Source organism: Trifolium pratense, linkage group LG2, assembly GCF_020283565.1.
Source record: "Trifolium pratense cultivar HEN17-A07 linkage group LG2, ARS_RC_1.1, whole genome shotgun sequence".
Lineage (NCBI taxonomy): Eukaryota > Viridiplantae > Streptophyta > Magnoliopsida > Fabales > Fabaceae > Trifolium > Trifolium pratense.
In genome coordinates, this window is record NC_060060.1 from 24,912,905 (window position 1) to 24,938,994 (window position 26,090).

At 33.3% G+C, this 26,090-nt stretch overlaps 3 protein-coding genes and 1 long non-coding RNA gene across 11 annotated transcripts; 2 read left to right on the forward strand and 2 right to left on the reverse strand.

The window, feature by feature from the left end:
* Positions 1-2,135: 2,135 nt before the first annotated feature.
* Positions 2,136-9,233, forward strand: LOC123908054. Of its 7 annotated transcripts, none has more exons than XR_006809549.1 (4): positions 2,153-5,999; positions 6,107-6,290; positions 6,553-7,009; positions 7,428-9,233. It is a non-coding gene; the product is annotated as an uncharacterized LOC123908054 (long non-coding RNA). The 7 variants fall into 7 exon arrangements; XR_006809548.1 differs by having other exon boundaries at positions 2,153-5,435; positions 5,906-5,999; positions 6,107-7,009; XR_006809546.1 differs by having other exon boundaries at positions 2,136-6,685; positions 6,832-7,009.
* A 2,408-nt stretch (positions 9,234-11,641) lies between these two features.
* Positions 11,642-14,023, forward strand: LOC123904444 (probable inactive purple acid phosphatase 1). Its single transcript, XM_045954112.1, has 5 exons — positions 11,642-11,791; positions 12,538-12,596; positions 12,689-12,814; positions 13,194-13,503; positions 13,718-14,023. Exons 1-5 carry the CDS (start codon positions 11,642-11,644, stop codon positions 14,021-14,023), a joined length of 951 nt encoding a protein of 316 aa, XP_045810068.1.
* A 15-nt stretch (positions 14,024-14,038) lies between these two features.
* Positions 14,039-18,434, reverse strand: LOC123909137 (magnesium transporter MRS2-5). The gene is made up of 7 exons (XM_045959907.1): positions 18,088-18,434; positions 16,262-16,763; positions 15,797-15,867; positions 15,095-15,223; positions 14,660-14,998; positions 14,517-14,564; positions 14,039-14,414 (listed from the first exon to the last, which is right to left on the reverse strand). The coding sequence occupies exons 2-7, from the start codon at positions 16,659-16,661 to the stop codon at positions 14,184-14,186; spliced, it is 1,218 nt and encodes a 405-aa protein (XP_045815863.1). The 5' UTR covers positions 16,662-16,763; positions 18,088-18,434; the 3' UTR covers positions 14,039-14,183.
* Positions 18,435-23,066: 4,632 nt separating this feature from the next.
* On the reverse strand, positions 23,067-25,517 carry LOC123911710 (ureide permease 1-like). 2 transcript variants are annotated; one of them, XM_045963185.1, is made up of 8 exons: positions 25,336-25,517; positions 25,257-25,290; positions 24,830-24,968; positions 24,567-24,738; positions 24,418-24,455; positions 24,229-24,341; positions 23,554-23,928; positions 23,067-23,311 (listed from the first exon to the last, which is right to left on the reverse strand). In XM_045963185.1, the coding sequence occupies exons 1-8, from the start codon at positions 25,482-25,484 to the stop codon at positions 23,159-23,161; spliced, it is 1,173 nt and encodes a 390-aa protein (XP_045819141.1). In that variant the 5' UTR covers positions 25,485-25,517; the 3' UTR covers positions 23,067-23,158. The 2 variants fall into 2 exon arrangements, with proteins under 2 accessions (XP_045819141.1, XP_045819140.1); XM_045963184.1 differs by having other exon boundaries at positions 25,257-25,517.
* Between the last annotated feature and the right edge of the window lie 573 nt (positions 25,518-26,090).

Sequence of the window (26,090 nt, forward strand, 5' to 3'; positions counted from 1 at the left end):
CAAAATTAATACATCCATAAAGTGTCCGCTTATGGTTATAACTTGACTTTATAATCCGAAAAAGATGGTGTTCAAATTCTCCAAAGACCATTGTAAAATGACAATCAATACAATTTTAATAATACTATACCATAGTTTAGTGGTTATACAACACATTGTTTCCAACACATTGTTGTTTTGTTTTAAGATTATATGTGTTTCCAATACATTTATTTAGAAGAATGTAAAACAATTTTAACATCAAACATCATTCCTTTAAGCATGACTACAAAGTTTAAACTTATTATCTTTAATATATTCTTTAAACAAAAAATATATTTTCTAGCTTAAATTAAACCTTAATCAACATGATATCTCTTCACCACGAGCGAAAAAGAGACCAGAAGAATTACTATCTTGTAATAATGTCAATCTCACAATAGGTTCATCACCTTCATCAGGTGTTAGAATACCATTACCATGATTCATATCAGTTTTCACATAACCAGGACAAATTGCATTTATGCAAAAAGAAGAGTACTTCTAGGCCAAAATTCTTGTGTGGGCATTAAAGAGCAACTTTTGAAATAATATATGCATAATTAGTTAGACGCCAACTTTAGTTTCTAGTGAACCCTCCTTATAATCCTTTAGAAATTCATTTAAAATTTCATCATCAATCTTTTTTCTTCAGTGAGATTTTGTACACCACTTAGTATTTCTTTAGGCCAGCCGTTTGGCATAATCTTGAAAAAAACATAAAATGACATAAGTAAATTTTCAATTTGGATGATTAAAAAAGTGAAATAAAAAAGCATAATCTTGGAAAATTATAACATGAGATTACTTTTATTTGACATTGTGTTAGCTTTAAGTATACATCTCTTTTTTGACATTGTGTTAGCTTTATGCATTGTATCTTTTTTTTTTAGAAACTATAATATTATATTTTCTTTAAAAATTTAATATTATTTTTTTTCGTAGAAATTCTAATATATATTATTTTTGTATATAAACTCTAATATTATTATTGCTTAGGTGACATTCAATTATGGTATATTTGGTTCAAAGTAATAGGAGGGGAGGGAAGGTGAGAGAATATTTTTAATAAAGGATAATTTTGGTAGAAACTCACAAATATCTCAAAAATTATTATTATTATTATTATTATTATTATTATTATTATTATTATTATTATTTATTATTATTATTATTATTATTATTATTATTATTATTATTATTATTATTATTTTGTGGAAACTCTCTCAAATATTATATTTATTTGTTTTTTTGAAAACTCTCACAAATTAACAACCAGTTGCAAAAAGCAACCCCACAACAATACCAATTGTATTGCTGCCTCCTTGACGAGTTGTTGAATCATAGCCTGTTCTTGTACTAAACGATGCTGCTGTGAACTTGTGAACACACACATCACGCAACACCACATGACCATCATTCAACAACGATTCTCCAACCTGGGAAACCAATTATTCGATTAATGAACAATAAACACAAACAACACTTTCTTTTTACCGGCACAAATGATATACAGAGGAGCTAGCCGAAAAGGAAAAGGGCAAATCTAACTATGGGTCTTAGGGGAGACATACCACCGCCTTTGAATGGTACTAGTAATCGCTGACAGAGCTAGTCAGTAGTGCCAAAAAATGATCGTAGTAGATCGAGACACAGATATGCAGCCGGCGAAGTATAAATTTTGACAGAACTAGTCAATAGTGCCAGAAAAGTATAAATTTTGACACTTATTAAGGAAACTATTTTGCCAATAATCATCATTTCCGTTGCGAATCACACTGGCTATTTCTTTTTTTTTATAAACATTACACCATCTCTATTTATAATTTATTTTTATTTATTAATAATTTTTTAAAAAAAAAACTTGATTTCAATATGTTATTAAATTTATTAGTTTTATTTATTAGGCAAAATTACATGTTTATCCTTTAGGTAAATTGCTTATAAAGAAAAAAAAAGTATTTAGTTATTAAGTAAAAAAGAAATGTTGGGCTTAAGAGAAAAATTATAAAATACGGCCCACAATAGACAGCGTAATAATGATGACGCAAGTTAAAAAAAGATCCGTTGCGCCATAATCCGCGAATATATATATAGATAGATAATGAACATTAGCCACCACTTTCTATTTCTAATTTTCTATTCTCTCTCATAGATTGATTGAATTCTTTTGTTGATCAAAGCTCTCTCTGAGTTTCTATTTCTATTCTCTCTCATAGTTTGATTGAATTCGCTCGCTGTTTCTTTTGTTGATCAAAGCTCTGATCACTTTATCTTTCTATTCTCTCAATAGATTGATTGATTGATTTCGCTCGCTGTTTCTTTTGTTCATTGATTTCGCCCTAATTAAATCTCTCTCTCACTTCATGGATTCACCGCCGTGTACTCCTCCGATCACCACACCTCGTACTCCCATTTCGCCATCCACACCTCGTACTCCGATCACCACTCCTCCTCGTACTCCGATTTCTCCATCCACACCTCGTACTCCGCCGCTTTCATCATCGTCCCTGGCGGTGGTAGTAACTCCGTCACCTCCTCGTGCACCGATGAAGCAAGGAAAGATATATTCTACCCCGATGCTACACTTGATGGATAAAATCATTCAAGAGGGAGAATTGTTGTTGCTTGAGTATCGAAGGAATCAGAACACCGCTGAAGCCAGGGAAAACGAAAGAAAAAGAAAAATACGTATTTTGATGTCACTTCGATGATCATTCCTTTCTATATGAAAATGGGTAAGTGAAAAGGTAAGAGGTTTATTATGAAATTTTGAAATTGATCTGTTAGAGGTAGGTTATGTTATTTTCTGTTAGGAGAGTGTCTTTGCAGGTACATCAACATTTCTATGCTTGTAAGTAAGATATTAATTTGTTTTTACCTCTTTTGATTTAGTTTTTACTTCTTATAGTATGGAAAAATGGTAAGGAAAAGGGTAAGAAATTCCATTTGTTATTATGAAATTGTGATGTTCTGAGGTAGGTAGGTATGCTATATTCATTACATTAACCATGATTAGTGCTAAAGCAATGACATCTGTAAAATTGTCACACAAGAGTGGAAACTATCCTCTGTCTTATTGGGAGCTCAATCTGGTCTGCGACGACAACATTTGAAATTGGCAGAAGGTAAGTTACTTCCTTAGCATTTTTGGATTATCATAAAATCTAATGATGATCTCTCTGCTACTTTATTCATCATTTGGATTATAAGGTAAGTTAGCTTTCCATTAAGTTTTCTTATCCCATTCCGTCTAAATAATTGATTGCTAACTATGCATTTTTTATGGTCTTTTTGTGTTTTTAATCTTTAACACCTCTTGGTACTTGATGCATTCTATTCAACAATGCCAAAGTTTTGTTCTGCCAAAGGCAGGTTACTATGCTTATTGAAGGTTCTTTTCAACTATACTGATCAAGTATAACTCATTTGGTACAAAATTGTTTGGCATAATACTCATCACTTTACAATATAATGAGTGTGATAAGTTTTAAGATGGTCTCTCTGCCACTTTATTGTGTAAGTTAGTTAGCTTTCCATTAAGTTTTCCTAAATTGCATTTTTCTTACCTGATTGCGTCCAAATAATTGATTGCTAATTATGCATTTTTGCTGCTTTTTTTTAACCTTTAACTTGTTACTTGATGCATTCTATTCAACCATCACCGTGTCATTTGTTAGACACAGAATTCAATGTGCAAAGGTGATAAGTGATAACAATGTCAAAGCTTTGTGCTGCCAAAGACAGGTTTGTATGGTTATTGAGCAAGCTTATGTAACCCTTTACTATGTGTCCTGCTTTTTTCTTTGATAATTATGCATTACACAACTTCCTAAGCAACTTCCTTATCCTATCACTAGGTTTTTGGATGAACCATTTTGATTTTCATCATAAGATTCATTGCTCTTATGGCGAATTAACATTGAATTTATATATAACCTTTTCATAAATAAATATAATTTCTGGTCCAACCAACCATTCAATGAATAAGGTATTGTCACAGTAGTAACTAAAAGGAATGATAAGTATGATTATTAATTAATTTGTAGAATCACTATGTACTTGAAAATTACCATCTTTCTCTGTGAATTTGCATATCTTACTAGGTATTGCTGAATTCAAGAAGAAGAGTGGAGGTCTTCGAGCGAGACTTGCTAGACAAGCAAACACCGCTATGCTCGGAAAACTGGCTTGGGTAAAGAAGATTCATATGTTGGTAATCGGAATTTCATCAACACTGCTCGATCAATAACAAACTCACAACAGATTGCTATGTTTGGAAAGGTAGCCTTGAAAGCTAGATTTGACTTCAAGTAGATTTTAATTTTGCTTAGGGTTTTGATTTTCTAATTCAGTGTTTTACAATGTTTAGGATCTGATTTTCTGATTCTGTGTTGAGTATGTTTAGGATATGATATTTCTGATTGTAATTCTTTTTATGTTTATGCGTTTGGATTTGATTGTTCGTGCCGCTCGAACGAGACCAAATATGTTGGTGCAGGTTGGACTTGAACATAGACACATGCCGCCTGTTGCAAAACTGATAGAAATAGTCAGCAGAAGAAGCCTTGGACATGATAGAATGGTATCAATTCGGGAGCATCGGTTTCCTTTCTTGGTTACGTTTAGATTTTATACAACCAATTGAGGTTACATACATTACCTGTTTTGATTATAGTAGTGAATAAGCTGATAGAATGACATTAATCATAGGTGAACAATTGGAATTGGTTCAATGTTAATTTTTATTCATTTTTTCAGTCACTTGAATGTCTACAGCATATGGATTCCACTTATTTCGAGGATAATGGTTGTTTCTTTGGAGTGTTCCATTATCCTCGCAAACAGTTGATAATGGCCTCGCAAACAGTTGTCTATGTTATCCTTATTTCGAGGATAATATTTTGGGGATATTTTACTTCCGTATAACTTGTTTTGTTTCGATGTTTTGGTAGTGAAATTCTATGTAGCTCACTTGTTATTTTCCATCATTTTTGCGTCTATTGATGATGTTATTGTCTTTTAATTTTGATACAAGGAACTGCATGAATTGAGGACCATAACTGCATGACTCAATGTTCCTTTTCCAAAGTCACTTAGATTGGTAATAATGGTTTCATTAAGGTAAGTTACTTCCTTAGCATATTTGGATTGTCACAAAATCTACTGATGATCTCTTTGCTACTTTATTGATCATTTGGATTATAAGGTAAGTTAGGTTTCCATTAAGTTTTCTTATCCGATTCCGTGTAAGTAATTGATTGCTAACTATTCATTTTTGCTGGTCATTTTGGTTTTAATCCTTAACACTTCTTGATGAATTCTATTCAACCATCACTATATATCATTTGTTGGACACATAATTTGCAATGTGTAAAGGTTATAACAATGCCAAAGTTTTGTTCTGCCAAAGACAGGTTGGTATGGTTATTGAAGTGCTTTTTATAATAAGCTTAGAGCTTATGTCACACTTTTTTATGTCAGACAGGTCTCTAGTTGTTGGTAGTTAGGCATCCTGCTTTTTTCTTTCATTATTATGCATTACTCCAAATTTAATAACTATACTGATGAAGTATAACTCTTTTGGTACAAAATTGTTTGGCCTAATACTCGTCAATGTGCAAATTCATGCACAGGCTCATAATTTGAACAACGGTGGACAAACACAAGATTTGTACATTGGCCTATATCTATCATATTATCAAAACCTACTGATGGAACTAACATACTTTACTACTTTCTTATCTCTGCATATATTTGAGATATTGCTTAGCTTTCAAAGTTGGATGTTTAGGGCTCCAAAACCAATCAATCATATTGTAGCACATTCATGACTGGTTTCAAAACTGAACTGACAGTCATTTTGGTTTCCTTCACCTGTTGTCAGGTTTGCTTGTGTACAAATCCTTTTTCGCTAGTGAAGACAAGACTGCAACTTCAGATGCCCCTTCATCAGGCACAATCATACTCTGGGCTATATGGTCTGCTCTCCATCTTACATTAACTATATATTCTGAACTGTTCACTTAATTGATTGCTAAATATTCATTTTTGCTGGTTATTTTGGTTGTAATCTGTTACGAACCAGATATGAAAAACGCAATGTAACAGTGAAATAAGAACAAATTGAGAAAACAAAGGGCTTTATTAATATTGAAATGATGGAGGAATTACAGAAAAAGGAATAAATCTATTCCTAGACTCTGACTCGGAGCAGAGCTCCGTTTAGGAAGAATACTTCCTAACCATTCTATTCGTGCACTGAATTCCAGGTCAGATTTACATTCTCTCCCCACCTCCTTATATCTAGGAACTAACTGCATGTAGCCCTCACTCCTACGTCACCAATCATATCCAATTAGCCACTATTTCCCTTCTTGCCCTTTCTAGAATATATTATCCAAGTCTTTGGCTGATTTGTCGCATTATGGATTAATTGCTCATGTGGCAGTGATGTAGTTATATGGGTCCTATCATAATCTTTAACACTTCCTGATGCATTCTATTCAACCATCACTATATGTCATTTGTTAGACACAAAATTTGCAAAGTTTTGTTCTGCCAAAGACAGGTTGGTATGGTTATTGAGCAAGCTTCAAGGAAGCCACTGCACCGGTTCAGGAAAAACCCTTGATTTCGACATTCCGTTCTCCCCAAACCTCTCCAGGTTCCTCCATCTTCTCATTTCACTTGTTGTGTTTCTTCGTCTTCTTTAATTCTTATTGATGTGTCGATTCAAACTTATTTATTTATTGACTGTAATATGTTCAATTTATGCGTGTGCATGACTATGAAGCTTTTCTTTGCTTTTAGGTATGCCAAATTTATAATGTTGCCCAACATTTTGTTTCAATTTTATCGATTATTATGTTAATGATCCTCATTGGTGGAGTGGAAGTAAAAAATGACATGAAGAAAATTGAGGAACAAGGAGCAAACATCTTGATCAGCATGCCTGTTGAAGTGCTTATTCTCTGCTACTCAAACTCCTGTATGTTTTTCTTTTACTTGTTCAATGTTTGGCTTGAATTGAATCCCTGTTTCCAGATTCTTTTTATGTTTGGATCACATGATTTGCAATTGCAAACTGAACATGTTTTCCTCTAGAGCTTAATTTGGATTATTTATAATAGCATTTATGCCTTGTATTTTGGCTTCAGGCAGTAGAGATTGGTCATACTTCTGCATTACATTAAGGTTTTTTGAAGTGACTTCCTTGAAAAATACACTAGAATTGGTTATAAGGTCAATTTTGTATGTTGAAAATTACACTAGAATTGGTTATTGTGATAGATACACCGTTCTTTTGCTCTCCCTCATGCATTCTTGATATTTAGATTAAGTGTGTTGTCATGTTGTAGTTGTAATTTATATGAGTTTGTAATCAAATTTATTATTTTTTTTTGTAGGAATGGTAGAGATTAAGATGTGAACTGATTATGCAAGTGAAGAGCCTAATTTGTGCCAATGGATGCAAGAGGATAAAGAACTGTCTACTCATGGCCATTATCTTTACTACGAGATTTGGAGAAATGGATAAAGAACTTTATTTGGTCAGGGGATATCACTCAAAGGAAGCTGGTAATTGTTAGTTGGAAGAATGTTTGCAAGCCTTTTAATCATGGTGGTCTAGGCCTCGGGTCTTTATTTATTCTCAATGAAGACTCAAATTTAAAGCTTTGTTGGGACATGTTACATTCACAAGAACATTGGGCTATATTACTGAGAAGCAGGGTCTGTTGAGATAAACAATGCATCAATCACCACATTTTTTCATCCTTATGGAGTAGCTTCAAGTCAGAGTTCAGTTTAATTTTGGAGAATCTTTTCAGTTGGAGATGGCTCTACTATAAATTTATGGAATGACAGATGGTTTGATAAACAATCTTTGGCTCAAATGTACACATACCTGTCAATCTTCATCAGTTTCTTTCTGCTACTGTTGCAGACTTTATTCATGATCACCATTGGCATATTCCTTTTGATCTGGAAGTTATGTTCCCTAATCTAAGACACATTATTGATAGGGTTTCAATCCCAATGGAGCATAAGCCTGATGTGTTAGTTTGGATTCATACTGACTCAGGTAACTTGTTCCCCAAGGAGGCTTATTCTTTCAAAAATCATCATTCCATGGATCTACATTGGGCTAAGCTTGTGTTGCTTGGAGACTTATGCATGGTAAGATGCCAACCGATGAAAATTTAATGTTGAGAGGATGTAGCATGCCTTCAGTCTGTAATCTTTGCCTTCAGCATGTTGAAACTTCCTTTCATTTTTTCTTTGAATGCCCTTACTCTATAAACACATGGACCTGGTTCTCTGAGATGGTTGGTATTAATTTATATTTCAACTCAGTTGAAGAAATTTGGAAGAAATGTGACAGACAATGGACTCCTCAGTGTAAGGTTATTATGCAGGCTTCACTGATTAACATCATTAATACAATTTGGTTTGTGAGAAATCAAGCTAGATTCAAGGGAAAGAATGTTCGCTGGAAAAATGCAGTCACTTTGATATTGGCAAATGTTGTTTTAGCTGGAAACAATACAAAGCATACTTTCTACAACTCCATGAAGGACTTAAAAAAAAAATCAGAGTTGAGATACATCCTCCTAGAGCACCTATAATTAAAGAAGTGCTTTGGCTTCCTCCAATACTTAACTGGACTAAGTGCAACACGGTTGGGGCTTCAACATCCATATCTTCTTCCTATGGTGGAATTTTTAGAAACCAGCAAGCTGAGCAATTGAGAGCAATTGTGATAGCTAGCCATTATAATTGGACCAACCTATGGATTGAGACTGATTCATCTTTGACAGTCTCCGCTTTCAAGTCATGTCTCTAAGGAATAGATGGCTGAATTGTCAAGCTCTTTTGACAAATATGAATTTTTTGATTAAACACATCTTTAGGGAAGGGAATGAGTGTGCAGACATGTTAGAAAACATTGACCTTGGTCTTAATATCAGAGAACCATCCTACTGGCTTGGTCTTAATATCAGACATGTTACGAACAAACTTGGCATGCCTAATTATGGGTTTCTTTCCCTTTAGAGGGTTTTGGTTTGGTCCCCCCTCTATTTTGTGTATCTTTTCCTTGTTTAATATAGTTTTGGTGGTTGCAGCACTTTAGCTGCAACCCTCCTTTTTTGAAAAAAATAATTGATTGCTAACTATGTATTTTTGCTGTTTTTTTATTTATTTTGTTTTAAATCTTTAACACACCTCTTGGTATGGTTTTTAATCTACTGAGGTATTCTATTCAACCATGAGACGCAAAATTTGAAATGTGTAAGCTTTGTTCCGCCAAAGACAGGTTGGTATGGTTATTGAAGGGCTTTTTGTCATAAGCTTGAAGCTTATGTCACTCCTTACTATGTCAGGCAGGTTTATTACCTTTTTGATATTTAACATGATATTTTAGAAAATTTGACTATATATAACATCATATTTTAATTAGTAAAAAAAAATCATATTTTAATTTTAGTTTATAATAATACATTTATATATGTGAAAAATTAATGTAGATTAATAAACTTAAACCACCGAAAAATTAATGTAGATTAATAAACTTAAACCCCCTCGAGAAACATCCTTGTCCTCAAGGCTGAAGGTTGGAAATTGACTCTAGACAGCGGCAACATCTCCCGGAGTTGCTTCTTCAAGTGACTTTCCTTTCAGTTTCTCAATAAGTTGGCGTTACCGTATAACTGTCTGATAGAAATAATATTGTGTCAAGGAGATATGAAACTTCATTCATTGGGTTATGAGTGACGTTGGTTAAGCTTTTCTTCACCACAAAATTGTAACTTGGTTTCCCTAGGCATGTCAGCAAGAAGGAAAGATTATTTCCTTTGCATATTAGTGAGCCTTAGGAAGTCAGAGTGAACTTTTGTGATGAAAAAAATCTTAAGCAAACAGGTAATTAGCCATTGTATTTAGTTGTCGAAAATTATTCGTTCAAATAACATAATCTGCATATTAGATTTACTGTAATTAGGGTAATTATGTAACTACTTTAACTAGGGTAATTATCAACCTTGTTTTGTGACTATATCAGTGTTATCAAATATCAACCATGTTGGATTGTGGTGGTGGATTTTTTGACAACCCCCATGGCCAATTTGTGAAGGATACCGGCACCATGATTTTTATGGTGGATATGGCTGCTTAAAATGGCGTTTTTTTTTTTTGCTTTGCGTCGTGGTCCACCATCTACTATTGATAACACTGAGACGCCCGCATTTATTTTCTTGTTCTCTATCTCAGCATGTTATTTAAGCCTGCTTTAGATCTCTTATTGTGCCATCTGCATTGTCCACACCCCAAATGCCCAGTCCTAGGTGTGAAGGGGCTGTTTTGAGATCCCCCGTTGTCTAGAGATATGGGTGGAATAGTTCTTGGAAGACATGGGCTTTCCTGGCCGGTTGAGCTAGCTTTTGTGATTGAGTTAGACTTTGTCTAAGTTGTAAAATGGTATTGGAGATGGTTATTGTGTTTTTGTCTGCAATAACATGAACACTTTGAAGATCAAGAAATACAATGTTGTGACAAAAATCAAGTGTAGAAGCAAAATATTTTGCTATGGCTTCAGCCATATGTGAACTTATATGATTCAATTAATTGCTTAAGGAACTGAGGTTTGGGAATGTTTTGCAGATGGCGCTCACTTGTGTTAATCAGACTGCCTTGTAATCGAATTAAATCCAGTACTCTTCAAGACGACTAAAGTAATACATTGAGATAGGTTGTTCTTTTGTGAGATATCTGCAGGAAGTCGTTGATAGTTCCTTGAATTGTTTATTTTTGTAATAAGCTTGGAGCATGTGATTTATATGCTCAGCTTGAGAAGTAGTGTTAGAATTATTGTAAATATTGTAACTACGTAACTACAGTAATTATGGTGATTGTAAATCCTTGTATATATGACTTTATATATAATATTCTCTTGCATCTAGTTGAGACATATCGGTTCTCTCATGCCTTCTTTTTTTCTGCTTTCTCATCTCCCATAAAAGATAAAGTGGGAAGGCAAAGAATGGTAGTGTGTTTAAACAGATTGCATTTCAGAATAAAATAATATAACTCAATTCTCAAAATTAAAGCCAGAATCATATGTTTATAAGATACTTTTGTGTGGCTAGTCATTCTGCTCGGATTAATTTCTGCTTTAAATGTTTGAATTACGTCAATTGGAACATGCATCTGATTTTCTGCATGGTTTAGGTTTGAGATGCTCTCTCGTTGAGTTGCTGTGGAGGCGCTGATCACTGTCTACAGTTAAAATGAAAAGCATTGTGGAACAGAATCGTGTATTCTCACTGCCAAAACTGTTTCTTTGTTGCATGTCTCTTATTCTGAATTTTCTTAAATCGTGCAATCACACTTCTTTTTTTCTTTCTTGGAGTTCAGAATTCTGGTCAGAAGTTAGAACCAGACCCGTTTGTTTAAAGCATTTGTGGGTGAATTCTGACTTGGTTTGCAATACGACCCGTTATTGCTTTGTTTATTGAAATCCATTGTCTCGGACTGGTCGGAAGTTTGTGACTGCACTGGTTTCTTCAGTCACATCTGGAGATGAGAGCTTTGTTATGGTACCCTATGGCTAATAGTTAAACCAATGACTTCTTATGGACTTAGAGAGCTATATAATGTTGTCTGGTTTCTCATAATGTGTTTGGTTTCTATATCATACAGTTCTGAGATTCCTTCAATTGATGATTGGATTAGAGCGTTTTCTCCTGCAAACTTTAGGTCAAATTCACAATCTGTACATATCATTTGTTAAGAAAGAAAAACTGGCTCCACCATCATAGTGCACACACTATAGCACAGTAGAATTTGAACGAATCACTATTTTTCTGCAATACACTACTTAATACAATGTTTGTCAAATAGTCGCTATTGTGATGCAATTGAGTTGTAGCGTAGCAAAACTTAAACCGACAGCCGTTTTTCATCAATCCAAACATAGTTTTAATGCATAAGTTGCGGTTACATCCACCCGCGTACAAGATGTAAGGTGCAATAGCTAAACTATGTTTCACTCCACACATAGTTCAATCCCTTTCCTTTGAAACTTCGAAACCATTGGAGAAACTGCTTGCTGATTTGAAAAGAAAAAAAAAACTATATTTTTCAATAGTGGTTGAACTGATTGAACCAATTAAAACATGATCTAGAGGAAACATCCATTCGGTCTCCAGTCTAGTCTTTAGCATTCGTTTGAACTTTCAAGTCAGTTATTTTCCTGCAAGATATATTGAGTGGCTTTGTTACAGCATGCTTATGAGATTCAAGTTTCAAATAACCTCAGTTGTTTAGGTTCTCTCATCTGTGTGCTGCTTCCAAACAAACTTGAAACTCTGCAACATTAGGAAAGGATACGAGTTTGTAAAATGAAGCTGATAGTGTGACGGAAGCATCACAAGAAAAAGAGAGTGAGAGGTTGCTTGCAGAACAAGTCACAAAAGAATTAGTGCTTGATCATGATAACTAATAGTGTGGACTATGTAGCAAAGTTTCTCTCTTCAAATTGTTTGTTATGCATCAGCTGTGCCTTACATGATTGCAAGGTTTTTTTAATTGGAATACCACAAAAGTTAGTCAAGGAAGTACTTTTATTTTAATAGTAACAAAATGAAATTCTTAAAATGCTGTTTTCCAGTGGGAACCATGAGCGCGACTGGCCGGGGTCAGGATCCTTTTATGGGAACATGGATTCTGTAGGAGAATGTGGTGTGTTGGCAGAGACTATGTTCTATGTCCCTGCTTCAAATAGGGCTAAATTCTGGTATGCCATATACTATTTTTTTTTTCCTTTAAGACAGAAAGTTATCTTCTGTTTGGTTTAAAGGTTTGGCATGATTTGAGCACAACCAACAAGATTTATTAGGAGAAGCAAAATGATATAACAGAAAATTAAGCATTTACAGAACCATTTATTTACATTTTAAGCAAAAACTTCATTTTAAGCTTAAGCTCAACTGTAACAAGATTTTACAGAACCATTTATTTACATTTAAAATCATGTTCCTTGCCGATCCAAAAGCACATGCAATACTTTTATAACAAATCTTACTAATGCTTTTGGTTTCAAAGTTTTTGGTTGAGAATGCTCAACAGACTTGGTCACTAGTTTGGAACATGTTACATTTGTTTACTCTTGGCAGGTATCCGATCGACTATGGCATGTTCCGCTTCTGTGTTGCTGACACTGAACATGATTGGAGGGAAGGAACCGAACAATACAAGTTCATTGAGCATTGTTTGGTGTCGGTTGACCGACAAAAACAACCATGGCTAATCTTCCTTGCACATCGGCTACTTGGTTACTCTTCTTGTATCTGTTATGTAGAAGAGGGATCATTTGCTGAACCAATGGGCAGAGAAAGCCTTCAAAAGCTGTGGCAGAAATACACGGTGGACATTGCCATTTATGGTCATGCGCACAATTATGAGAGGACATGTCCCATATACCAGGTTTCTTCACCTTTCTGCAATTCATCTATCCTTCCTAACTTTGGTGAATATATAGGGCTATAATAAAGTGCATCAAAACACAACCCAAATTAAGCTTTGTGTTAATACCATATAACATTGTCACAAATAGCATCATTTTAAACATGCAACTAAGTGTATTATATCCACTAAAGAGTGCTTGTGTTTTTTCACTCTCTTTGGCATGTTGATACAGAATATCTGCACTAGTGAGGAGAAACACAACTACAAAGGAACTTTAAATGGGACCATACATATTGTTGCTGGTGGTGGTGGAGCAAGCCTTTCAACATTTACTTCTCTCAAAACTAAATGGAGCATCTTTAGAGACTATGATTACGGATTCGTAAAACTAACTGCATTTGATCATTCAAATTTGCAGTTTGAGTACAAGAAGAGCAGAGATGGGAAGGTTTATGATTCATTCAAAATATCACGGGATTATAGAGACATCTTGGCCTGCACCATGGATAGTTGTCCAAGTACAACGATGGCATCCTGATTGATGAAATGGCAATAGCTTCAATGCATATAGCTATGTGAAAGCAACACTAGGATTATCTTCCACAAACAGATAAATATGTAAATAATATACAACTGCCAGTCATGTCACCATTACCAAGTTTGATAGAATGCACAATCAATTTATTGCTGTTGAATTTTTATTCTGGAAGCACTTTTTTGTATCTAAAATAGAATAGTAAGGCAAAATACAATGCTACACATGTAATTCCAGTAATTGCCAAAACCCAATTGAATCCAGATGGGTAGTCAAAAACTGAGGTTTCAAAATTCATTCCAAATACTCCTGCCACGGCTGCAAATATTGTAGCTACCAATGTGGCTGCTGTAAGAAGCATCTCAAACTTTATTAGGAGGTTTTGAATATTTCCCTGTAAAAGATAGAGTGAAAAATGATGGTCCCTGGTTACATAGTTTAGAATATATCAAATAAAATTACAAAAGAATGTTGCTACACGTTAATCTTGGCGTACCAATTTTATGTTGAGAAAATCTTCCGTGTCATCGATGTATTCTTTGAGCTGCATTATCAGCAAGAGTATTATCAATAAAGATAAGCAATGTGGGTAAAGCCTAAAACTACCTACAGCTCTGAATAAAGTCAAACTTCCCATACCGACGATAATGTGTTGAGAGTATTATCGATGACAATAAAGTATGCTTCCAACAACATCTCCAGCGGCTGAATCCTTTCTTCATTATCAGATGAACCCGTTGAACTGCCATATTTACTTGAATTTGCAATGCCACTCAAAGCCCTTGGCAACATCTGTAGCCCACTAACTGACCGCTCTGGTGAAGTAGGGGCTGATTTTGAAATCACTCTACCTGTTGAAGAACGAGTTTGAAAACAATCATTTGAAAGGGAAGCATCTGATCTTCTCCTTTTCTCAGTCAGGCACATCTCAGCCATGTCACCATCGTCATCCATGAGATGTTCTATTTCATCACGAACCTGATAGTTAAATATAAGTTACTAGTTACAGGTCACAGAAAGCTAGGTAAAAAAAAAAGAATGATAATTAAGGATGAGAATTCCATCTTGATCAACCTTCTGAACACGCTGAGTCAAAGCAAGGAGGTGACCTTTAAATCTTCGAACACGTTCCAGAAGGAGAGTACTGATAGATGAGGCTAGTTCATCGAGCACGGGATATATTTCCAACTCTAGTTCATTTACCTATGAAATCAAGATCCTTCTTAATATAACAGATTCAAGATGACAGCTTTTTAATGCACATACGGCATAGCTTAACCAATGATTTATGCAATATAACAAGCTATATATATTGCGGAACTTTGAAACAAAAAGCATACAATTACATAAATTCAAAAGACGACCTGATATCAATTTGCTAAAAAGACCAGATCTCTTTTATCTTAGAGTTTCTTTTTTTTTTTGACAAATTTATCTTAGAGTTTCTGATTTCTGATTTCCCTGAACATTATTTTCTCTCCCTACAAAACTAATTCTAGAGATTTTAGCAGCCATCATTTTGTTTGAAGGGAATAATGTAAAAAATTGAAGACATTCCATTGAGTGTACTCGCCATTTTGTGAATTGTCTTGAGAATGTAGGAAAAAACAGAGGAAATTTAATGAAATTGAGCTAATAAGCAACACAATTTAACCAAAATATGCAAGCATATATACTAATTGCTGCCATTTTTCATGTAGAAATTGAACTAACACAGATTAGTGCCAAAATTGTGGAGGATTCCCCAAAATAGTACAGCTTGTGGTCAATTAATACCTGAGCATCTAAAGATGTGCATGTCAATTCCAGAGCTAACTCCAGTGCCCTAAATTCAAACGGAAGATCATCTGTTCAAAAATTGAAACACGGTAAGCAATTCTATACAGTAATCACCTCGGGCTCGACCGAAGAGCATTAAAACAATAAGAATATTTTGGAGCAAAATAAATATTGCATTCAAGAAATAAATCACAACAGCTATTGAAAGCTGAAGAAGAATCATATTCAATTTAAGCTTTTAAATTGTTACCAAGAAAAGACATCACATTTTACAGCACTTCAATACCTTTCCTCTCATTGATCTTCATCTATTCCTATTTCCTAATAGTGTTGCAACTAAGATATACATATTTGTATCTAAAAAAAATAAAAATATATACATATTTGATATGCTTATATAGCCAGAAAGAACCTAAACTAAATGTATTATAATTATACAGTAAAAAGAGGAGGAATCCTCACCAGATTTTTCTCTCCGGAGCCGATTGCATAACTGTGACCTGTACCGACCAACAGTACCATCCAGTGAATTCATCAGGATGACTTCGTCGGCGGTGATTATACACCGGATTTGCTCAAGGTTGACTACAATAGCCATCTCCCTTCCTAATATTGAAGAAGGATAAATGAACTTCGGATCCAACAGTCGAAGATCTCTAGAAGGCAAAGAACAATGTCTCATAATAGTAGCCTTGTCAAGTGTCACAATCTCAGAATTTCCATCCTGATCAATTTTTATCCAAGAGCGACTTCCATGAGCTCTCTGCTTCAGGTCTGTTATACCAGCCCTGCGATTCACTTGCCTGGTAAAATCAGACTGAGGTGGACTGGAAATATAAAACTGGCCTTGTCTTTCTTCCATTGCATTGTATATTTTTCTCACTTGTTGTTCTGATACAATACTTTTTCAGATGAGGTAGTCTCCGTCACCATTTACTAATCAATTATTCATTTCCATCACAACCTTTAATCAATAAAAAGGGAAACAATCAATAATAAAAAGGGCAAAATATACCAACTAATACTCTCTCTCACTCTCAACTTTCTACACAGTTCAATCTCAACCGTTATATTAATCTAACGGATGAGAAGTTAAAAGCAAAAAAAAAAACAGAAAAAAATAGGTGGAAGCTGCCTCTCGTGGGGTTCCGTCAGTGAGTGATGATCTGAGTCTTATTTGATTTGAAATTTAGAGAAGAATTGTGAGGTAAAATCTGGGTGTTTCGTTTACTACAGACTGTCTTTTGGTTACACTTACATATCAAAAGTACTATTAACTCTTCTTTTTGTTATGCATTCTGGAGGAATATAGAAACAATTCAGTGTGAGATTGTGAGTAAATCCCCAATTTTTCCCTTGTTGTATCATTCCGTTGCCTAATGAATGCCTTATGTTTGTGATGATATTCTTCTCAACGATAAGAACAAGAACCTCGCAAGTATGGTTTTCATCTTTCCTAATGAATGCTTTATCTTTGTTGTTATGACTGCAGCTGGTTCTATTAGAAGTTGATAAAATTATACTCGCTGTGCAAAGTTTAATTTGCAGGATATGTTGATATGATGCTAAAGTCAATCATGTACTATTTCATTTAAAGGAAGACATACATATAAAATCTACCTACCTTATGCATTCTTCTGCATAATTATGCAGTATGCATAATATGTAGTTTGTGGTTTTCTTGGATACATCAAATGGTTTAAATGTAATGTGATGTTATGAGATTGGTGTAGACAATTAGTGGAGAGGATCCCTATCTGTTTATTTACCGGTATTTGAAACCCAACTCTTTAAATTACAAAAAATAAGGTTGGACATTAAACTCACACAAGAAACCAATAGCTGAATTTCATGAATTAGTCCTTCAATTTATGAACACAAGAAACCTCACACTTGCCATCAAGCACAGACACAAACACAAACACGGAACACGACATGGACACGACACGTTGACACTAATAATTTGAGGAAATGACATAATTCAATATAATTATATGTGTTAGAGTCGTGTCCGTGTTGGGCACGCCTAGTGTTAGTATGAAACATTTCAGATTATAAGCACTTAAACCCAGCTGAGAAATAATACATAATAGTTGAATTCAACATGATTGAACTAAATATCAGTCAAAAAATCTTAATATCTTCTTCTATAGTTTGAAACAAGATAGAACCTTTTAATTGCATAGCACTACCCAGTACCAACCCCAATTAATATTTCAATTATAAAATGCAAAAGCAGCAAATAATGATGAAAAATTGGAAAACCGAAAAAAAGAAACAGTAGTTACCGGAAGAAGATGTTGGCGTGTTAAGAAAAGACTGCACGTGAAGGAAGGATTAGTTGTCTGTCGCAGAGCAGAAACTTTGAAGAAGACTATCGATTCGGTGAGTAACCATAAATAAACTTGCGATTATAAGCTTCGTTTTTTTGTTTGCGAAAATAGAAACAAATTGTTATGGACCTAAATGGGCATTGGGCAATGGATAAGCCGATTGTCAATTTTGAGTTTCATATAAGCTCTTTTGTATAAACGCAAAAATAAATCAACCCAATCGGTTTCTTCGTAAACGTTTATAAAAAAAGCTTAAAAGTTATTTTATTAACTTGGCTTTGGCTATCTTGAAAGATTTGGACGAAGTCTTCCATCTTGTATAAGTCGTAAAAAAAGAAACATGATAATAATATGAATTTTATAAAATTTATTGTTAAATTGAATTTTTTATGGATCATCTATAATTTAAAAAATAAGTAAATAAAAATTATTTGAAATGTTATTGAGATCCATCAAGATTAACAGTATTCAATAAAAATTCATAAACTATTAATTTTGATCGGTCTCAATAACATATCAAATGATTTTTAATTTCTTTAAACAAAATTATGAATGATCGACATGATATAAATCTTCAATTCAACAGTGGATTTTATAAAATTCATATTCGTTATAATGTTTTTACAACTTCCATGTTAAAACTTGCATTAACTTATATTTTACTTTTTAATCGTTATTTCAACTAGCTTACGAGCTTATAACTTATATATTTTTTCTTTTAATTTTATTTCTGTCATCTTACTAAAAAATTAAATATTAATTAAAAATATATTTTTTATGTTATTTCATTCAATCATTAATTTTACTAAATACTACAAATTCAATCCGCTAATTTATTCGCTATAAATTCATCCGCTATAAACTAATTCATGGGTTATCCGTTATTTTTTACTAAAGAAAGCCTAAAATGACTCGCAAGTAGAAATTTTTTGTGGAGAATAAAAAAACAATAAAAATTAAGGAAAAATTAAACTTAGGATCTCCATTTTATAAGATCAAACCCTTAAATGGATATTAGTTATTTCGAGAGGATTAGTCTCTGCAGTTACGCCCGGAATATAACTTTGGTTTAAAAAAAATTAATATTTAATTCTTAATTAAAAAGAAGAAAAACACGATTCAAATATTTTGACAATGAACATAACATTTTTTTTTTTTAAAAGATACAATTCAAACTGTCCACTTTTTGTGTTTTTCATCACCTTCAGTTTATATTTTATACACTGTTAATATATCGACATTAAACTCTTAGTGTGTTTTACACTTGGTGACAACTTGCCTACCCATTTCATAAAATTGGGCTAGGTGACCCATATTAAGTGTCTTAATTATATTGGTCCACCAAATTATCATTTATAATATTATTAAAATATAGTTAATTTTCAATTGTGACAACACAACTTTTAAAAATTGTAAATACACCCATGTTTCAATTCATGTTTTCTATCATTCTCTTTGGATATTGTTTTTTACGCATCATTCATCCATTCTCTTCCATCTTCTTCCTCTTGATGTGCATCTTTAGTATTCTCAAAAATCTCTTTTTACTTCTTCTCTAAATGCATCTCTTTCTTTTTATCTAAATTCTTCTCTTACATAATGGGTAACATGGTTTATATATCAAATTCGGGTATTTTCTTCAACAAATCTGAATAGTTCTTCAATAAATCTGGATATTTGTTCTTCAAATTATGACAAATTTTGATTTTAGTATTTGATTTAACACATTTTTAATTGAAATTAAAATAAAAAATGTATTAGAAATTATTTGTATGATGTTTCTGAGTTATTAAATGTGGTTTTTTATGTTAAAATTGGCCTGCAACGTGCGAGATCTAGATCTGCGGCGGATCAGAATTCGGGTCAAAGTGACCCGCTAGAGGTTGAGGATGAACTTTCTTTTCTGTCGTTGGTTTTAACGTATATATATTAGGATACGAAAGAGAGACATAACTAATATATTTGGTGCAGTGGTTACTCAACTTGTTATACAATGAAGAGGTTTTGGGTTCAAGTCTTGTTTAAGGCAATTTTTTGTTCAATTTTATTAATTTTTATTTTAAAAATAATTAGATTTTTGTGTCAAAAAATTAGTAATAATTAGATTTGTTCCTTCTTTTTTGACAAAAAAAAAAAGCTAACTTGGACTAACAATTATTATAAATGTGAAGTTTAAATTAACAAGATTGAAATGCCTTATTGTCGAAATTCAAATGTTTAATCAATTTCACTATCATATTAAAGTTGGTTTAATCTATGCATAAAAAATATAACACAACAAAAAAAATGATGGTAAATTGATTTTTTTAAAATTATTGGTTGCGAGTTCAATCCTTGATTAAACCAATTTAAAAATATGAACTAAGTATGGTAATGTTCTGAACTGGGCCAAGAGCTGGCCCAAATCTGCTCCTGCTCAGACTACAAGAGGACGACCCAATAACACATGGCCTCCTCGTCCACGTCAACACATGATGTGGCCTCCTCGACACGGCATCACACCACGACTATCACGTGTTCTCCTACTCAAGGACGGCGCGTTCATTTGAGCTTATCCGCCATCCTTGCATCGTGGAACAGCTCAACAGGATATGATCAAGTAACTACTCTTCCCACAATCCAGAAAAAATATCCTAGCAGTCTCTCTTAATGGGCTGCTCAACACAACCCATTAAGGTGACCTTTGGCCTAACACTGAGGCAACTATATAAGCTCTCTTGTACATGAGAGCCGGATATTGAATTCATTCTACTCTTTCTTTCTTGTATCTCTCGTGCTCTTACTGATTTAAGCATCGGAGCGCCTGTAGGTACAAACCCCCCTCCGATGGATCAACTACTTGCTCAACAGACGATTTGTTGGCCATCAACCTCTTCTGATCAACAGGTTAGATCATGTAATTTTTTTTAAAAGGTATAATATATCAAAAATATAATACAACCATGTAATGGTAACTTTTTTTTGGTTGACACTCATAGTTGTGAGTTCAATCCTTAGTTAAACCAAGTTTTCTGTAAAATTTTGTTTTTTTTTTAACAAACTAAAATTTTGTTAATTTTTATTTTAAAAACCAACTAAATTTGTTTCGTCTTCTTTTTTCATTTTTTTACAAAAATGTTAACTTGAACTAATGATCAATCAAATAATTAAAATATATATATTTTTCTTAAAATAGTTTTAACAAATTTTTTTTTTAAAATATTATAATTAGCTGACGTGGAATTAAAAATAAATATTTTTATGTTTCTCATTAATAATTCTAAAATTTTATGTTTTATTCGAAAACTGACCCTCGACTACCATTAAAAATAGGTCTCTTTAATTAATGCACTAGAATTGGAATGAATTATTTGATTTTACTCAATAAAGATACAAATGGAACTGTGTATTTAATAAAAAATAAATTTAATGAATGTTTTTTATAAAAAAAGAGAAAACTCGTGAATACTTTAAAATTAATGTATATTTTGTGTACTTATATTTAACGAAACATTTTTTTTGTACAAAAACATATTTTTATCTATGCGATATGATAAAAATTTGTAAAAATTCATATTTTTTATCCGATATGATAAAAATACCAACATAAGTATTAAATAACGTGACAACACATTATTAGATGCATGTGTAACATAATATTAGACTAATAATGCACAACAATTAAACTAAAAAAATTAAAGTATATTGTTAAAAAAAATAGAGTATATAGAATTACAGGGTACTCCCTCCGTCCCAAAATATAAGCAAAAAGTGGTATTTGGTTAAAAATTTAGTCCAAATACATTCATTTTGGTTGACCACTTTTTGCTTATATTTTGAGACGGAGGGAGTATTTGTTTTGACAAATAAAGGGAGTACCGGCGTACTGCTACGCCTAGCCTTTGCCATGGGAGAGAGCAAACGTTTGAGTTTTCAACAAATAGAAATAAATGCAAGACACTTGAAAATTGTGAAAGTATTTAATATTTAATTACAAATATAAGGTGTTATATTTTTGAACAATATAAGATGTTATATTTTATAAAAACTTTAAAGCAGGAATTTTTTTAAAAAAAATATGTCATAAAAAATAAAGCTCGTTAAATAGAGTGCAACGCAAAAAAAGCCATAAAAAACGGACACTTGTAGCGATCACACTCTCCCTCACTCTCTCTAACCTGCAAGTGGGCTTGACACGCTAATGAACAGTACCATCTTCAACCTCTGACGGGTCGATCCACGACCAGAAACCGGGTCAAAACGTGGATCACGACCCGGAATCGATATCTTTCGTTTTTCAGCCCCGTTTCACACGATTTTTTGTGTGTTTCAACCGGAATACAATTTCTAATGATTTTAACACAAAATTATCAAGTCTTAAATATCAAAACATGATATTTAAGGAGCAATTCGTGAATCCCATAAACAAAGGTTTTTCATTGATTTCTCTATCCATGGTTGTCGAAAATTCACGAAATTTGTGGCGTTAAATTCGTAAAATCATGATCTACAGATGTCATATAATTCTTCATTTCAGTTTGTTGCATATTAAGATCCGAAAATTTGACAAATACAAAAACGAAAATGAAAAAGAAGCAGAATACTATAGTTTAGTTGAAAACAAGGAAGAAGTTCATTTGCAAATATGAAGAAGAGGATCCCCTAGGAGCTCATTGAACTGAAGTTGTAGATTGAACTTGTAGTTGTGTTTGCAGAATATTAAGAATATTATTTCACTGCTTGTGATTGTATATTTTTTCCTTAGTGGAATGAAAAATTTGTGGGTGTTTTTGCAATTATACAAATTTAACATACTAATATTGTAAAATATATATTTCTATAACATAAATAATAGATGAAAAAATGAATGGTTTTGATTAGTGCCAACTAGGATGGGTCACTCTACCCATTTTAGTGGAATGGGTAGTTAAGAATTTGCCTTTACACTTTTACACTTACAAACTATCAGTTTTTTCTTTGAGCAACACCAAACAAGTGTTTACAAAATCTTTCAAGTTTATGAACATTTTCCTTTCAGATGCATTGATCATTTTCGGTGGCCAGATGATGCCATTAGCACAACAACTGCTGCAATGAACATAGTCAACATACTCCCAAGCAGTGTATATGTTCTCTTTGATGATTTCCTATACTCCCCAAACAAAACAACTCCCCAAAAAGTTCCCACAAGTGGAAGTGCCTGTGCAAACAACAACACCCTTTAGGTTACCAAAAGTTATAAAGAAATTATTTTACTAGTTTATAGAATAACTCAGTTGATAGGAACATTGAATTATATATGCAGAGGCCAGAGGCAGGAGGCCGGGGTTCAAATCCCGATTATCCCACATATCTAGTCACTAGACTACTTGACAAAAAAAAAAGAATATGTAACATTATTAAGTTATCTAAAAAACCATGATAAAGAAAAGTAAAACTCACTTGAACAGCATCAGCAGCTGCATATCCTGCAGCTTGACCTGCCATAAATTGAAGTCCATTCCCAAATCCACAAAGGAGACCAGTCAACAAGGCCCAACCTCTACCATTCCAATCTCCTAAATAAGCCTTAAATGATGACTTAGGTAAGTTCAAGAAAGGGTGGTAAAGGAAAGTAATGTTTAGAATGATGGCAACAACAAAACAAGAGACTGAGAAATAAAAGAAGGCAGTATAAACACTCAAATGAGGAACCCCTTTGTTTAAAGTGTGCCATTGATCATTTGTTGCCAAATTGAATGCTGGTGAGAATAGGGAGAAGGAAATTCCTCCAAAGAAAGTTAAAGCCAACCCAATGAAAGTACTCTTTCCAAACACCTGCAAATGGTTTAAGTAAAAATCATAGTTTTAAATTGTGGTCCGTAATCGCAAATGCTGCCACAATATAAAGATTTTAAAGGCTTATACAATAACATCGCAATCTCAATTGCGGCCGCGTTTGTCTGCATTATTCTATAATGTCAAGTGAGTGGTTAAGTCTCACATCAACTATGAATGAGTAAAATGTTGAATATATAAGACAGGTGAAATGGTGTTTGCAATTTATAACTTAGGTCTCATTTTTCCACAATAAAGCGAAATGTTTTGTGAAAATTTTGTTCAGGCATAATCACTTGCCTTAATGGATCTTCTTTTCTCAAGTTCTATGAGAAAAACTGCAGTTCCTGCTTTAACGTTGTATGTAGGACTAAGATCACTTCCATTTTCTAGATCCTTTGAATCAATTGTTTCTGTAATAAAAGAAGAAAAAGATCAACATTTATAAAATAAGACAATGCCACAATGTAGATAACAAAAAATTGTTACCTTCACTTGCTTCTTTCAAAGTGGATAAACTAGTTCCCCTAGCAAAAGAATAAATTAATTTTTGTCGTAAAATCAACATTGTATTTACTATCATATTTTGATTCTAAAAATAAGACATTATAATCATAATCTATGACAAAAAAACATACGGAGCTACATTGTAATCACTTGCAAACTCTTTGAGCTTAGCTTGATTATCAGCAATATTTGATGAATGAACAATAAAGCCAAGACAAACTGCAACAAAAAAGCAACCAACTCCTGGAAAAAGAATCTCAGCTTTATTGATTTTGTCATCCAAAAAGTAATTCAATGTTGTTCCTGTCACATAAGAAAAACAAAAAACAAAAAAGTTAAATAAAATTCAATATCATAACAATTAAGAGGGATATATATGATGAGAGTGAAATACCTATAACAACAATTATGCTTGATGTGATAACTCCAGCAACTGATAAACCAACAAAAGCCCAAACATATTGAGAGGATAAGTTTCCAATGCTGAGGACAACCCCACCAGCCATTGCAAATAGAACAGAAGGCAAGTTATCCTGCATCAAACACCACACCACACCACATTAAATTTAGTTGCTTAATCCTACAAATGCGGACTGCTCCTCAAAAATACATTTATCTAAGCAAAACTTGTATCCTATGACAGTTAGGTGTTAGGATAAATGTAATTTTTTTTTGTTTTCACCACCAGTCTAATCTGGTTCAGGGGTTGGTTCTGCAATCAAGTGGTTTCAGCACCTTCCAATCGCGACTAAATGTAATTTAAAACTGAAGTACATAAGTGTATCCAGCTTCCCTTGAGAAGAGCAGAGAATAACACAAACCTGAGTAAGCTGAGACAAGAAGTTTGGGTCATCAGTGCCTATTTGACCAAATGTGAAAGCAATGATAACAGCAGCCAATAGATTGGCAATAGTGTAATCAAGATATGTATGCTGAGGAAGACGACCTCTCCTTTCCAATAGATTCATAATAGCAGGCCATGTTCCCAAGAACAATAAGGAAAACAACATGCACACTATTGCTCCTCCCTCGCTCTCCACCACATACATTTTTCAACTAAATTACAAATCAACACGATGAAGATATATATATATATGTACTATATACCAAAGCCAATGCAATTAATTCCATAATAAGTTTAATAAAAAAAAATTACCTTGTACGCAAACATCCATTCGTATACTTGAAGTAGCAAGGGTTATTCCCTTTTCATTATACATATATATTTATAAATAAATTAGACTATTTATTCGTACATATAATCTGTATAATAATAATGTTGTTTATATTGGAGAGTTCGAGGGAGCATCAGATAAAAGAAGCAATGAGATAATGTTTCATGACTACAAGAAAAAGATGCGTCATATTTTCACTCAACATCTTAATATTGTGAGATGTAAAATGAGAGTGGAAGAATCATTTTCCTTGTCATATAGTTAGTTTTTATAGAGCCATATAGTTAGAGAACACTATACTTATTATGCACCACTAGTGCTGCTTATGATAGCTACTATTACCATTAATAAACTATAACTAGCACTAACAAACTGTTGGAACGAGAGGGGAGAGTTTATTGGATTGAATCAATATATTGGCTTTTGAACAATCTTACAAGTGACGATGAAATCACACTTTCACCCAAAAAGTTATTAGGT